Consider the following 11919-nt stretch of genomic DNA (forward strand, 5'->3'; position numbering starts at 1 on the left):
AAGAAACATCAACAACTACGACAACAACATCAGCAGTTTTCCAAAACACATCAGCATCTCGGCAAGAAACATCAGCAGCTGCAGCATTCCCGAGCCAAGACCTCGAAACAGGACAGCAACCAACATCCCTAGCCTCCAAAACATCCAAGAAAATCTCGAAATTATCGATTTTGACTATAGAAAATTCTACAACTTAAACATAGGCAAGGATATCTTCATAAACCACTACAAGTTTGATGACAATTTGGGCTCTACATTTCACGTTGATGATACGACCGACACCAAAGTCACCACAACAATCAACCCAATAACGAATGAGTTAGACTCCATAGAGCTAGACCCGAAAGATGAAAAAAAGCTGAAAAATTTGTCGAAAATGCTCTGCTTAGCTATAGCTTATTCAGCTAATATCGGTGGGACGGCCACTCTAACTGGTTCGCCGACCAATTTGCTCGTCTCAGAAGCCGCTGCTAGGTCCGTCTGTTTGTTTGTAACTAGATTTATTATTGTTATTGTTGTTGTTGCTGTTGTTATTATTATTATTATTAGTAGTAGTAGTTTATTAATGTCATTGTTGTTGTTTTTGTTGTTATTATTATTATTATTATTAGTAGTAGTAGTAGTAGTGGTAGTAGTGGTAGTAGTTTGTTAATGTTATTGTTGTTGTTTTTGTTGTTGTTGTTATTATTATTATTAGTAGTAGTAGTAGTGGTAGTCGTAGTAGTAACAGATGTAGTAACTTGTAGCAGTAGTAGTCGCTATAGTAAAAATATATTATCGTTAAAATTATGTAAATAGTAAAAACATTGTGTTTAGTAACTAAGTCGTAAGAAAACCACTCATACTTCATATTTATTCATAATTTATTTATAATTATTTTATTATTAATTTATAATTATTTTTTATTATAATTATTTGTTAGGGCGTTTAAGAAAGTTAATATGCAATCCCCATTAACTTATTCAACCTGGTTGTTCATGGGCTTCCCCGTCTCGCTGCTCTGCATTATTGCTCTGGCTTTCTGGCTGAAACTTGTGTTTCTTGGATGGAGGTTTGTTTGTTCGATCGTCTGTTTGTATGTTTTTTGTTTGTTTGTATGTCTGTTTGTATGTTTTTTGTTTGATTGGATGCTTGTTTGTTTGTTCGTTCGTTTGTTCGCTTGTATATATTCTTGTATGATACTCGTTCTTTCAATCAATTATCAATATTTCCCTCATATATTCATCTGTTTAAATATACATTTTTAAATTAATTCATTTGTTCTTTTATTTATTCATTTATTTGTTCATTCATTCATCCATTCATTCATTTGTTCGTTCGTTCATTCATTCATTTCCAAGGTCATTCACCTGTTCTAAAGATGAAGATTTCTCCAAGCAAGAGAGAGCTTTGAAAAAAATTATGAGGGCAGAGTATGAGAAACTCGGAAAGATTACGTAAGAATGAATGGATGAATGAATGAACGAACGAATGAATTAATGTGAATGATTGATCGAATGAAAGAACGAACGAACGAACGAACGTATGGACGAACGAATGAATGGACGAGGAAAATGATGTTATCACGTAAAAATTAAAAAAATTCTAAACGACTCTAAATTCTCATATCTACGTTTTAACCATGATTACAAAAATAACAACATTAATAATGATATTTATAATAATAATAGTTATAATTATAATTACAATTATAATTATAAGATTTGGCGAAATTTCAACGGCGGTTCTCTTACTGGTAATGGTTTTGCTATGGCTGACAAGAGATCCGGGGTTCATACCTGGCTATGCGAGCCTATTCAAAGACGGGTATAGTTATAACCATAATTATAATAATAATAATAATTATTATAGTTATTATTATTGGCATAATTATTTTTTATTATTAATGTTGCTGTTGTTGTTGTTGTTGTTGTTGTTGTCGACAGAGATGTTGTTGATTTACTGTTTTTAATGTCGTGGTTGAAAATAGAAAAAAAAGATTCATGATCGTCAGAGTCTTTGTTGACGTCATAATTATTATAATTATAATTATAATTATTATGATTATAAATATACAGTTACGTCACAGATGCCTCACCCGCCATTATCATCGTCGTCCTTCTCTTCATGTACCCAATGGAGAAACCAAGATGGCTGTGCATGAGGGCTAGGGATGGTAGGGAAAGATTTTTAAAAGTTTTTTTAATTTTGTATTTCTGAATCAATTGACGAAATCAATCATCAATTAACTAACCAATCAATCAACCAATCAATCAATCGAACCAACCAACCAACCAGCCTACCAACCCTCCAATCAATCAGCCAACCAATCAAATCAGCCAAACAATTCATTCCCCCAACCAATCAACCAGCCAACCAACCAGCCAACTATCCAGCCAACCAACCAGCCAACTAACCGACCAACCAACCAACCAACTAACCATTCAGCCAACCAACCAACCAACCAACCAACCCACCAAATAACCGACCACAAATTCAGAGCCAGCCCTGTCAGTACCTTCGTTATTGGATTGGCATACCGTAACGACAAAACTGCCATGGGGTCCCATTTTGCTTCTTGGTGGGGGGTACGCTATGGCCGAGGGCTGCGAGGTTTGTTTGCACGTGTGCCTATATATGTATGTGTGTATGTGCATGTATATTTGTACGTGTGTAAAAATGTCCGTACGTATGACTGTATAATTGTATGAATATATTTTTAAAATGTAAAGCGCTACATAACCAAAATATTTTTTGTGAAGTTACAGTTATTAAGCACTATAAAAATGACAATTTAGTTACATAGCGCTTAATTTTGATACTTTAAAATGTTTCTAAAATATATATTCTGACATCAGTATATAAGAAACCGTACATCCCCGATATCACACCACCCAGAGATCCGGATTAACAAAACTGATAGGGCAGCAGTTGAGTGGGATTGGGAGTTACGAGCCCTGGATCATCGCCCTTATCGTCACCACCATCATCACCTTTCTGACGGAAATCATGTCAAACACGGCCATCATCGCTCTATTCCTTCCAATTCTTGAAGCTATGGTTAGGAGGATGACGATGATGATGATGATGAATAGATGATGAATTGGTGATGATGATGATGGTGATTGCGTGGATACTGTTAATAATGATGATGATGTAAGGATGGTGATGGTGATTAAAATTGTAAACAACAACAACAGTCACGTGATATAAACCTCAACACAACAACAACTACAACAACAACAACAACAGTCATGTGATATAAACCTCAACACAACAACAACAACAACAACAACAGTCATGTGATATAAACCACAACAACAACAGTCACGTGATATAAACCTCAACACAACAACAACTACAACAACAATAACAGTCATGTGATATAAACCTCAACACAACAACAACAACAACAGTCATGTGATATAAACCACAACACAACAACAATAGTCACGCGATATAAACCTCAACCCGTTGTATCTGATGTTGCCGGCCGGATTGGCAGCTTCCTTCGCCTTCATGCTGCCCATAGCCACGCCCCCTAACGCTATCGTCTTTTCTTTCGGCCATCTCAAAGTACCGGATATGGTCAGTTGGAGTGCTGATAATGATGGTGGGGTAGTGGTGGTGATGGGGCGGTGGTGGTGATGATGAAGTGGTGGTAGTGGTGAAACCCGTGTATAAATATCTGATAAACTGTTTTGTAATCATCATCCTCACCATCACACACCGTCATCATCATCATTATCATCTTCACCATCCCGCATCCTCATCATCAACTTCACCCTCACACATCGTCATCATCATCATCTTCACCATCATTATCCCATTCCAGATGAAAATGGGATTCATAATGAACATTATTGGGATAGCAGTGGTCACAATGGCCATCAACACATGGGGGATTCCTCTCTTCAACCTCCATCAATCTCCATGGAATGCTACAATTTCATCAAATATAACCTCTGGTTAACAAAACTTTCTCTATTTTCCTATTCTCTCTCTTTCTCTTTTTTTATTTGTTTCTTTCTCTCTCTTTTCTTCTCTCTCTCCTCTCTCTCTATCTCTCTTTTTTCTTCCTTCTTTTCTTTAAATCAGCATCTTCTATTCGTATAGTGTTTTAGATATTTGATGGTTTAATCGCGATGACTTACGATAAAGAACAAAACAATTACCTTCACTCAACTCTCTTTATCTTCGTTTTCTATCTATCTATCCCTCTCCCCTCTCTCTCTCTATCTCTCTCTCTCTCTCTCTCTCTCTCTCTCTCTCTCTCTCTCTCTCTCTCTCTCTCTTGTTCTTCTTATATTAATTGATACATGCAACAATGATAATAATATTAATAATAATAATAATAATAATAATAATAATAATAATAATAATAATAACAATGACAATAGTAATTACGATGATAATGATTTGAATAAAATAATTTTTTTTGTGGGGTTTTTGATTTGTTTATAAACGTCAGTCACTATAATATTAAAAACAACAACAAAAACATTAACAACGATGTAAACAAATTATTAAAACCAAAAAATAATATAAAAAATTATAATTATAATTATGAGAAAGAAGAGAGAGAGAGAGAGAGAGAGAGAATGAGAAAAACCAAATGAAAGAGAGAAAGTGAGAAAGAAAGAGAGAGAGAGAGAGAGTTAACCTGATTGCAAAACAATGAAGTGAGTTTTTACCAAATATTTGCCGGGATTGTTTTTTTATCTTTAAGTACGTGTGTATGTTTGCATGTAACAAACACATACACATACACACATACATATAAATACGCACATGCATCCATGCATACATACAAACAAACATACATACTACATACATACAAACATACATACATACATACAATGCATGCATGCACACAAACTTTTCTGCATGCTGTATACAATAACATTAACCATGCATTACTAAGCAGAAACAACAATATCATCATCATCATCTTCACCATCATCTTCATCATCATTTTTGCGGGCTTTTTCTCTACATATATTTGTTCTTGCTTACAGAATTTTTCTTTCATTCTTTAGATAATATTTCGCTTTTTTTTTGTTGGTGATGTTGAATTTTTATTAACAATTTTATCTTAATTAGCATATGCACATATAATTAACGTAGTTAACATTATAATTAACCTAATTAACATTATAATTAATTAGTATTAATTAATATTATAATTGTTGTCATGTTAACTAATTATTTTGACTCTGAATGATTGATTGTTCGTTTGTTATCTATCAGATATCCCTTGTTAACATTTGTGGTCCTATCTATTTCTAGTTTTTGATAACTAAATAATTACAATAAAAATTATAATTAATAATAATTAATTAAATAAATAATTATAATAATGATTATAATTATATAATATGATAAGAATAATATATATAATCGTTTATTAAACTGAACACACGATTAGCAACGATCAAAATCGAAATATCAATATTACAATAATATAACAACACACACACATCACATCATTTTTATTATCTTCAACAAACCACTACCACCACCACCAACAACAACAACGATAGCAACAACAACTACATCAACAACAACAACGTCAACAACAATAACATCAATAACAACAACAACAGCAGCAGCAAAAATAGCAACAACAACTACATCAACAACAACAATAACATCAACAACAACAACTACAGCATCAACAATAACAACAACAGCAACAACAACAACAACAGCTACATCAACAACATCATAATGTCAATTATAAAAATTCCCATCTCCTACACCACCTCCATCGACAACAACGACTTCTACTACAACTACACCTACAAAAACGATGACGACGACGACAACAACTACCACTACTACAGCAGTTCGAATATCGAAGGCAGCGACACGCGCTATAAAAATGACCCGATGAACTATCCGATACCGACGAGCGTACCGGCGAATAACCGATACGTAAAGGGATGGCTGGATCCGTCTACCGCTAAAAAACCGACCGTGAAAGTGGCCAGGATGTTGACGCAGAATTATAAGGACATCAAGATGGTTTGTTGCTGTTGTTGTGGCTGTTGTTGTTGCAGTTGTTGTTTTTGTTGTTGTTACAGTTGTTGCAGCTGTTGTTGTTGTTGTGTGTTTGGTATCATCATAATCAACACCATCACCGCCATCATCATTATCATCATTATCATAACTACAACCAGCCTTCTGTCTTTTATTCAATTCAGTCCTGTCTTCAGAGCAAAATTCTCTGGGAGGATGACGCATTTCCGGCGAACGGCACATCCCTATTTCCGAAGTCCATGTACAGTGGGGACGGCAGGTTTCAGTGGAAGAGACCCGGGGTAGGCACTATAGCAATAATAACAATAATAATAATAATAGAAATAATAATAATTATAATAGAAATAATAATAATATAAGAAATAATAAATTTAAATTAGGAGCTATGCAACGACCCGCGCATGTTCGTCGACGGAGTAGACCGCTTTGACGTCACTCAGGGAGATTTAGGTGACTAGAGTCGTCGCTTCATTGTCGTCATCATCGTCATCATCGTCATCATCGTCATAGTCATCATCAGATTTTGTTAACAATGTTTGAAACTGCATCATTGATGATTAATGAAGTTCTTGTGTGTAATATCCACACGACAACAACAACAACAACAACAATAATAATAATAATAATTATAAATAATAATAATAAATAATAATAATAAATATTAATAATAATTAATTAATAAAAATAATCACAAGGTAACTGCTGGGTGCTGGCCGCGATTGCCAGCCTGTGCGCCACAAAGAACAGACCCATGTTCACCAAAGTTGTACCTGGAGATAACAAATTCTTCCCTAAAGACGAATACGCTGGTCGGTATTTATGGTCTTCTTCTTCTTTTCCTTCTTCTTCTTCTTCTTCTTTTTCTTCTTCTTTTTCTTCTTCTTCTTTTTCTTCTTTTTCTTCTTTTTCTTTTTCTTCTTCTTCTTATTATTATTATTATTATGGCCATATTCTTATTGTCGTTATTTTTACGGCCACAATCTTCTGACGAAAAAATTGCATTTATTACGACGGAAAATTTCAAATAACCATTTTACTATCCAGCAGTTTTCAAATTTGACTTTCATTCATTGGCTCCTCTGTCTGCAATGAATTGATCTTCAAATTCATTCCTTTGATTCGTTTTCATTCATTTTAAATTTTGAAAACCAGGGAGTTTTATCTTTATTGCTTTCATGGTTATCCAAGTTATATAGACACGTCACTGAACAATTATCATCGTTACTATCGCCACCACCACCACCACTACGACGACCACCACCACCACCACTACGACGACCACCACGACCACCATCGTCACTATCGTTATCAGGAATCTTCCACTTCAACATATGGCAATATGGAAAGTGGGTGGAGGTGGTGGTAGATGATAGGCTACCGACGGTAGATGGTCAACTGGCGTTCGTCCACTCGAAGACTCTGAATGAGTTCTGGCCAGCTTTGCTTGAGAAGGCATATGCCAAGTTTGTATATTGTTATTATTATTGTTGTTGTTGTTATTGTTATTAATGTTGTTGTTGTTATTGTTGTTTTGTTGTTATTATATTGTTATTGTATTAATGTTGTTAATATTGTTGTTGCTGTTTTTGTTGTTATTATATTGATATTGTTATTAATGTTGTTGTTGTTGTTATTGTTGTTGCTGTTGTTGTTGTTGTTGTTGATCCTGTTTTTCTGCGATCGTAATATTATTTCTGTTTGATTTGATTTTTTGTTGCTGATGCTGTCTGCCAGCTCCTTCTACCTCTCACTAATGTTATCATTTTTTCTTTGTTGCCGTCGTGGTTGTTACTGTTGTTGTTGGTGTTGTTGTTGTTGTTTTTGTTGTATTCCTATCAATTGTTGTTGTTGTTGTTGTATTCCTACCAATTGTTGCTGCTGTTGTTGTATTCCCATCCATTGTTGTTGTTATTATTTTGCGGTTATTTCTTCATTGTTTTTAACATTTTAAAGATAATTATCGAGGCTTGCTCTCAAATCTGATGCATGGATATATTATCTGATACATAGATATATTATCTGATACATAGATATATTATCTGATACATAGATATATCATCTGATACATGAATATATTATCTGATACATAGATATATTACTCTGTGTGGTCTTCTTTTATCTTTCATTTTTTAAGATATACTTGTTTGTTGTTGCCTTTTATATATATTCATTCATCATGATCGTCTGATAAACCTGATGTAAGTGTTATACAGTTAGCATTCAATGTGTGTGCTGGATTTATAACACACACACACACACACACACACACACACACACACACACACACACACACACACACACACACACGCAAACACACAAACAGAAAGAGAGAGAGAGAGAGAGAGAGAGAGAGAGATACAAACAAACATACATACACAGACACACGTGTATTAGATGTACTAATGTACTAGATTTAATTGTTCATGTTATTTATTAGATTCACATAAACAGACACAGACACACACACACACACACACACAAACATACATACACACACACACACACACGTAATAAAATAAGTTGGACACACACACACACACACACATAATAAAATAAGTTGGATATCCCGGATTCAGATTAAATGGATCGTACGAAGCCTTGCAAGGCGGAAGTGTTAGTGAATCAATGGAAGATTTCACTGGCGGTGTTGTTGAGACCTACCATTTTAGAAAAGAAGGGGTGTGCAAGTTGCGCTAATTCATGAAATAACAACTAATTTAAATTAAATCTCGTTTGTATCAACCATTCAAACTCGTATCATCTCGATTTTTTCAATCAAACATATAAATCTAATTTTTTTCAAACCAACCATTCAAATCTATTTTTAACTAACCAGTCAGAAAAATATTTCATTTTGATTAACCAATCAAAATTAAATCTCGTTTCAATAAACCAATCAAATCTCAATTTTTAAATGACCAATCAAAATCTTCGCAGCCAGAACTCTTCAAAAAGTTGTTCAACATCATGAAGCAAAGTTACGACAGGGACTCGCTGATGGGCTGTTCAATCGATCCAGAGGTTAGGCGCTACATAAATGAATAATTTATTATTTATTAACACTTATAATTATAATATTTATTAAATAATTGCACTCTTATGCCGCAGTTTCAGGGTTCGAAAGCAAGAAGAACCCAGCCTTTCATGTGCACGAGTGTATCATGCATTTATTTTTAGCTGTTAAAACTCTTAATTTTCAACCTTTCATTTTCTAAATTTGACCTCTGATCTTTGACTTCTTTTTCATCTTCTTCTCCTTTTTCTACTTTAACCTTCGACGCATGACCTTGAACTCTTGACCTTTTACAGATTACGAACGGAACGATAGAGGGGAGACTTCCGAATGGCCTCATAACTGGACACGCTTATAGCGTCACTGGCCTGAAAAAGGTCAATATAATAATAATAATAATAATAATAATAATAAAAATAATAATAATAATGATGATGATGATGATGACAGTGTGACGTAAAAGGGAGATACGTTGAATTGGTGAGAGTAAGAAACCCTTGGGGGAATGAAGTGGAGTGGAAAGGATCTTGGAGTGATAGGTAGGTGATGATGGTGATACATACAAACAAACAAACGAACACACACACATACATACATATATACATACATACATACACACATACAAACATACATACATACATACATACATACATACATAGATCAAGTGAATGGAAATCCTTATCTGAGAGTGAGAAAAAAAGTTTGGACCTTACATTTGAAGACGACGGAGAATTTTGGTAATTAGTCACCATCATCATTAATCATCATCATCGTCGTCGTTGTCATTATTATCAAAATAATGACGTCATAATCATCATCATCATCAATATTATCATCATCACTACCATTACTTAAATGCCATAGCCAAATCAATCTCCAGACCAGACTGTCGAAATCGTCAATTTTGTGACGTCATTTCCGTCGTTACTACCATCATCATCATCATCACCATTGCCAGGATGTCTCTAGAGGATTTCACCCAGCAGTTCACAAACCTCGACATTTGTATGGCCACCCCACCGCACGAGAACGAGCTCCAGGTCCCGGGTTCGATTACAAGGTCGACCAAGAGACACTGGGAGATGACGTCATTCGAGGGGAGCTGGAAGAGGGGCGTGAATGCCGGAGGGTGCAGAAATAATTTAGGTGGGTTGTGGGTGGTGAGGTTTTTATAAGATTTTCTTTCATTCATTTATTTATTTATTCAGTCATTCATTCAGTCTTTCGTTCGTTCGTTCGTATATTAGTTCATTTATTTAATCATTATTTAATATTTTTCTACTTCTTCATTCATTAATTCATTTAATCATTTATTCATTAAATCATTAATTCATTTATAAATTCATTCAATGATTCATTCATTAATTCATTCACTAACTTTTCCCTTCATCTTCCTGTCACAGAAACTTTCGCAACCAACCCGCAGTATCGCATCGAGGTTATCGACCCGGATGAGAATGATGACGATGATACAGGCTAGCCATCTACGTCATCATCATCATCATCATCATCATCATCATCATCATCATCATCATCTACGTCATCATCATCATCGTCATCATCGTCATCTACGTCATCTACGTCATCATCATCATCATCATCATCGCCACCGTTATCAGCACCTTCATCATCATCATCATTACCAGGAACCATAGTTGTGGCTCTGATGCAGAAGGAGAGGAGGAAGAAAATGATAACAGAGGGGTTGGAAATGCTAACGATTGGATATTACTTGTATAAGGTTGGAATTCATACAATAGTTTGTTCGTTCATTCATTCGTTCATTCATTCATTCAGTCATTCATTCATTCATTAATTCACAAATTCGTTCGTTCATTCACAAATTCGTTTTATCGTTCATTTCTTCGTGAACTCATTCGTTTGTTAATTATTATTATTATTATCAGCGAATTTTACCAATAAGCCATCACTCATTCATCCATCCATCCATCCATCCATTCATTCATCCATCCATCCATCTATCCGTCCATCCATCCATCTATTCATCCATCCATCCATCCATTTATAGATCCCTGAAAAGCAAACAGGCGTCCTAGACATTAATTTCTTCAAGTACAACCTCAGTACTTCCAAGTCGCCGGCCTTCAGTAACGTGCGTGAAATGGTTGGCCGTCACAAACTCAAACCCGGCATCTACGTCATCATCCCCACCACGTTCAACCCTAACCAAGATGGCGACTTCCTAATTAGAGTTTTTAGTGAGAAGAGTACTAAGTTATCGTTAGTACTGAACTTTTTATTTCGCGGGAGATTAGAGATGTGAGTGTGTGTGTGTGTCTGTGTGTGTGTGTGTCGCTGTGTGTGTCTGTGTGTGTGTGTTGTGTGTGTGTCGTGTGTATTTGTTTGTGTCTGTGTTTCATATGTGTGTGTGTGTGTGTGTTGTTGTTGTCGTTTTATTAATATGCTTCAACAACAAAATCACACCATAAACAACATCCGAACAATGACAATAACGTTTCCTATACATCAACAACAACAACAACATCAACAAAAACACAACATCATCAACAACAAGTACATCAACAACAACAACAACATCTACAGAGAGATAGATGAAAATACAAGTTTTGTTGGCAAGCCTGATAAAAAGGTTGTTCAGTGTATTGGTAAGATAATATGTGCAGTTTGTTGATGGATGGATGAATGAATGAATGAATGAATGAATGAATGAATGAATGAATGAATGAATGAATGAACGAATGAATGAATTGATGATTAATTCAATGAATTAATGATTGATTGATTGATTGATTGATTGAATAATTGAAAAAAAAAATAAAAAATTGCCCTAGAGATAGCGTGATGATGGACTGATTGACGGATTGACAATTACGGTAAGTGGATGAATAAGTCAACAAAGATAT

The 11919-nt window shown here is 34.9% G+C and overlaps 2 protein-coding genes across 2 annotated transcripts in view; both read left to right on the forward strand.

Annotated features, from left to right (window-relative positions):
• The window catches only part of HELRODRAFT_84633 (hypothetical protein), a gene marked incomplete at both ends in the record, with an annotated part of 5841 nt that extends 1889 nt beyond the window's left edge, over positions 1 to 3952 (forward strand). The window contains 9 exons of the mRNA XM_009025099.1: positions 209 to 482; positions 937 to 1079; positions 1378 to 1436; positions 1702 to 1806; positions 2058 to 2155; positions 2480 to 2592; positions 2878 to 3039; positions 3430 to 3567; positions 3815 to 3952. Of these exons, the coding sequence (XP_009023347.1) occupies positions 209 to 482; positions 937 to 1079; positions 1378 to 1436; positions 1702 to 1806; positions 2058 to 2155; positions 2480 to 2592; positions 2878 to 3039; positions 3430 to 3567; positions 3815 to 3952 (1230 nt within the window). The remainder of the gene's footprint in view (positions 1 to 208; positions 483 to 936; positions 1080 to 1377; positions 1437 to 1701; positions 1807 to 2057; positions 2156 to 2479; positions 2593 to 2877; positions 3040 to 3429; positions 3568 to 3814) is intronic.
• A 642-nt stretch (positions 3953 to 4594) lies between these two features.
• Positions 4595 to 11919, forward strand: part of HELRODRAFT_176981 (hypothetical protein) — a gene marked incomplete at both ends in the record, with an annotated part of 13728 nt that continues 6403 nt past the window's right edge. Inside the window, 14 exons of the mRNA XM_009025202.1 lie at positions 4595 to 4608; positions 5523 to 6006; positions 6162 to 6302; positions 6402 to 6471; positions 6717 to 6830; positions 7334 to 7484; positions 8598 to 8700; positions 8959 to 9042; positions 9331 to 9411; positions 9485 to 9573; positions 9993 to 10180; positions 10681 to 10775; positions 11109 to 11275; positions 11600 to 11678. Coding sequence (XP_009023450.1) covers positions 4595 to 4608; positions 5523 to 6006; positions 6162 to 6302; positions 6402 to 6471; positions 6717 to 6830; positions 7334 to 7484; positions 8598 to 8700; positions 8959 to 9042; positions 9331 to 9411; positions 9485 to 9573; positions 9993 to 10180; positions 10681 to 10775; positions 11109 to 11275; positions 11600 to 11678 — 1860 coding nt within the window. The remainder of the gene's footprint in view (positions 4609 to 5522; positions 6007 to 6161; positions 6303 to 6401; positions 6472 to 6716; positions 6831 to 7333; positions 7485 to 8597; positions 8701 to 8958; positions 9043 to 9330; positions 9412 to 9484; positions 9574 to 9992; positions 10181 to 10680; positions 10776 to 11108; positions 11276 to 11599; positions 11679 to 11919) is intronic.

Source organism: Helobdella robusta, assembly GCF_000326865.2.
Source record: "Helobdella robusta unplaced genomic scaffold HELROscaffold_40, whole genome shotgun sequence".
NCBI classification, from domain to species: Eukaryota; Metazoa; Annelida; class Clitellata; order Rhynchobdellida; family Glossiphoniidae; genus Helobdella; species Helobdella robusta.